A 3197-nucleotide genomic window follows, 5' to 3' on the forward strand; every position below is an offset into this window, starting at 1 on the left:
CCCCCCTTCCCCCCCCAAAAAAAAAACTGGGAAAAAGAACTGAATAGTACAACAGGTCTCTCCTCCCTTTGATCTTGATGGCCACTGTGCAGTGCTGCCTCTACTGATCTGTAATGTTCCAGGTGTTGTAATGTAATACTCAGTTTCTCAAACAAGTGTATGCCTGTCTGTTGGTCCACTTAGGAATCTTGATCCTGGTTGGTGTAGTGGTTTGGTGTAGTGGTTAAGTGTGAGGACTCTAATCTGGGAGAACCGGGTTTGATTCCCCACTCCTCCACTTGCACCTGCTGATGTGACCTTGGGTCAGTCACAAGCTCTGGCACAGCTGTCCTTGAAAAAGAGCAGTTTCTGTCAGAGTTCTCTCAGCCCCACCCACCTCACAGGGTGTCTGTCTGTTGTGGGGAGGGGAAGGGAAAGGAGTTTGTAAGCCGCTCTGAGACTCCCTTGGGTAGTGAAGGGCGGGGTGTAAATCCTATCTTTTCTTCTTCTTCTTGTGTGGTGGGCTAGTTGTGGCAAATGGTAGGGAAGCTCAGGATTTCTGTATAAAGTTGTAGGGGCTTTATTGCAATGTGGTATGGCCTGATATTATGTTCTTATTCCAGTGTGGGGTGTGTGTGGGGCTTTCTAAGTTTCTAAGCAGTGTTCTAAGAAGGCAACTGTTCCTGGGGTTAGCCCAGCCCAGGGACATTGCTAGGGCGGTTCCCAGGCCTCCCTAAATTTCTGGGGAGCCCATCCCTAAATCCCACATGGGTCCACCTCCATAGATAATGACCATGCCTGTGATGTCACTAGCTCCTCCCTATGATGTCATTGGGTCCCAGTTCTTTTAATGACTTAGCAATGCCTCTGGCCCAGCCCCAGCCCCCCCCGGAAAATTGGAAAGTCTACGCCCTTGGGGTAGACTCTGGCATTATACCATACCGAGGCCCCTCCCCTCTCCAAACCCAACCCTCTTCAAGCTCCACCCCCAAATCTCCAAGTATTTCCTAACCCAGTACTGTCTACTCAGACTGGCCGTGCTTCTCCCAGATCTCATCAGAGGTCTTTCATGTCATCTCCTTACTGGTCCTTTCAGTTGGAGATATCAGGGATTGAACCTGGGACCTTCTGAATGCCAAGCAGATGCTCTACCACTGAGCCACAGCCCCTCCATGCTTGTCCAGTCTGAGTGAGATCTCATTCAGTCATCCATTCATTTACACTCTCTGCTCAGTGATTCAGCTAGATTCCCCCTCTTCTCTCCACATGGCTTCCTGAACTTTCACACACACACCCCTAGGATCTAGTCTGCTGCAGGTGCAATCCCATGCTCCAACCTCAACCCTCGTCTCCTTTCCCAGACACACAGCTCACATTTCCTGTTCCCTTGCCAGTTGCATGCTAAGGTTCCTCCCCACCCAATGTGGCATGATTAGCAAATTGATTGGGTGGTGGGTGACCAATGTGAGGCAGAAAGAGTTTTCCCAAAGAGAGGTGGGCATAAAAGGCCCTCGCCCCTCCTCCCTTGTTATGGTCCTGCCGCTCAGGTGGGAGGGACTTTTCAAACAGGAACAGAAAGTAAGCAGTGTGTATTCTCATAGGGTTTCGTAGCCCTTCCTTGGATCCCTGGAGCATCACCGCATCCTTGCAAGAAGTACTTGTATGGCACCTGATATACTGCAGGGAACATCCCTTATGTTGGTCCTTCCTCAAAACTGCTGCCTCCTAAATCTGACTAGTGGTCAAAACCAGCCCTGCGCAGAAGCAAGTTCTGTTAGCTCCCACATTTGCATTTTTGTCTGTGGCAAAACCAGATCCCTTCCCCAGCGTCTTTAATTACAGAATCCCTGCTGTCAAAATGATGCCTTCCAAAAGCAGTTATTTCACCTCTGCTGTTTGTTACTGTGCTTGCATTTTCTTTCCCAACATCCTCACTGCTTGGCTTGTTTTTCATTCCTTGTGTTCCATTTCCAGGCATTTCTGAGAATGAAAAAAAGAAAGAATGCAGCATCCTTTCACCTGAATATTTGTTTATGGCTTTCGGGGTGAAGAGTCCCACCTCCGTTGTCATGTCGCTCGGATGCTGGATTCTGTCCATGTGCGAGAGCCACCCTCCTTGCGTTCTGAAAGTCTTTTAGTCACGAACGGCTTGAGTCCAAAGAGCCGGTAAGCCGCTATCCGGTATTTCCTGGACATGATGTTGTACAGGATCGGGTTGATGGCGGCGCTCAGGTAGAAAAGAACAAAGGAGACCAAGTTACAGTACTGGCTGATGACGGCTATCTCCAAGGATCCGGCCTCGAAGGATTTGGAAAAAAGGTAACGTCCTAAGTGGAAAGGCAACCAGCAGAGTACGAAGGCAAAGACCACCACAACTAGAAAAAGAGGGACAAGAAAAAAAGGAGAAATACATACGTTAGACATGATTGGCATATCCTTCTGCTTGAATCTGGGTGGAGTGGGTGAGCTAGTGTAAACAGCCGCAAACTAGCATGGGGGGGGGGGCCCAGAGGGCATATTTAACCCTTACCCTTCCACCATCTTTCTTAAACCCCTCCTTTTCTTCCTCTCTCAAGCCTCTTCTCCCTGTGACCAACATGTGTCCAGGGCAAAGCGTGGATCCGCAGTGGGAACTGACAGACATCACTCCCCCTCCTCTACCAAAAGTGGTTTCTTCCGCCATCAGAAATGGGCCGGCAGATCTAAGCCATGACTCTGAATGCGCAGGGAGAGGGAGAGGGTGCCGCAACAGCCCCTTGTTTTCTATACGCTCCTCTTTAATGCACATTTTCTGCAGTGCTTGTAATTATGAAACTCACAGGGCAAAATGACATTCTACCGGAGCAAAAGACACCAGCTAAAACACTCTGGATTTGGACCTGTTAATAGCTGTGCCTACTATCAGTAAAAGAGAAAAGTAATTTAAAAAAAAAATAGTGCATTAGATAACCCTTCTGGCTGGACTATTACTCTGAAGCGTAAGCTATTCAAGGCCACCTGGAAATTCCTGAACCTATTTCAATTTCTGTACTGACAATAGAGGGATTTATGTAGTCTGTTCTCCCTTCATCACTGCCTCAAATACATCTTGGTCAAACAGGTCAAAGCAAAAAAAAAAAAAAAATACCAACCCCAAAATTTAAAAAACAACAAAGAAGGCCAGAAAGAGACATTTAAAATGACAACATTCAAAAACCAACGGGAAGAACGTTTCAGGC

At 47.9% G+C, this 3197-nt stretch overlaps 1 protein-coding gene across 1 annotated transcript in view; it reads right to left on the reverse strand.

Moving 5' to 3' along the window:
* Positions 1 to 2046: 2046 nt before the first annotated feature.
* GHSR (growth hormone secretagogue receptor) overlaps positions 2047 to 3197 on the reverse strand; it is an 11393-nt gene continuing 10242 nt past the window's right edge. Inside the window, exon 2 of the mRNA XM_015415253.1 lies at positions 2047 to 2354. Coding sequence (XP_015270739.1) covers positions 2047 to 2354 — 308 coding nt within the window. The remainder of the gene's footprint in view (positions 2355 to 3197) is intronic.

This window comes from Gekko japonicus, unplaced genomic scaffold (genome assembly GCF_001447785.1).
Source record: "Gekko japonicus isolate JY-2015 unplaced genomic scaffold, Gekko_japonicus_V1.1 scaffold320, whole genome shotgun sequence".
Taxonomy (NCBI): Eukaryota; Metazoa; Chordata; class Lepidosauria; order Squamata; family Gekkonidae; genus Gekko; species Gekko japonicus.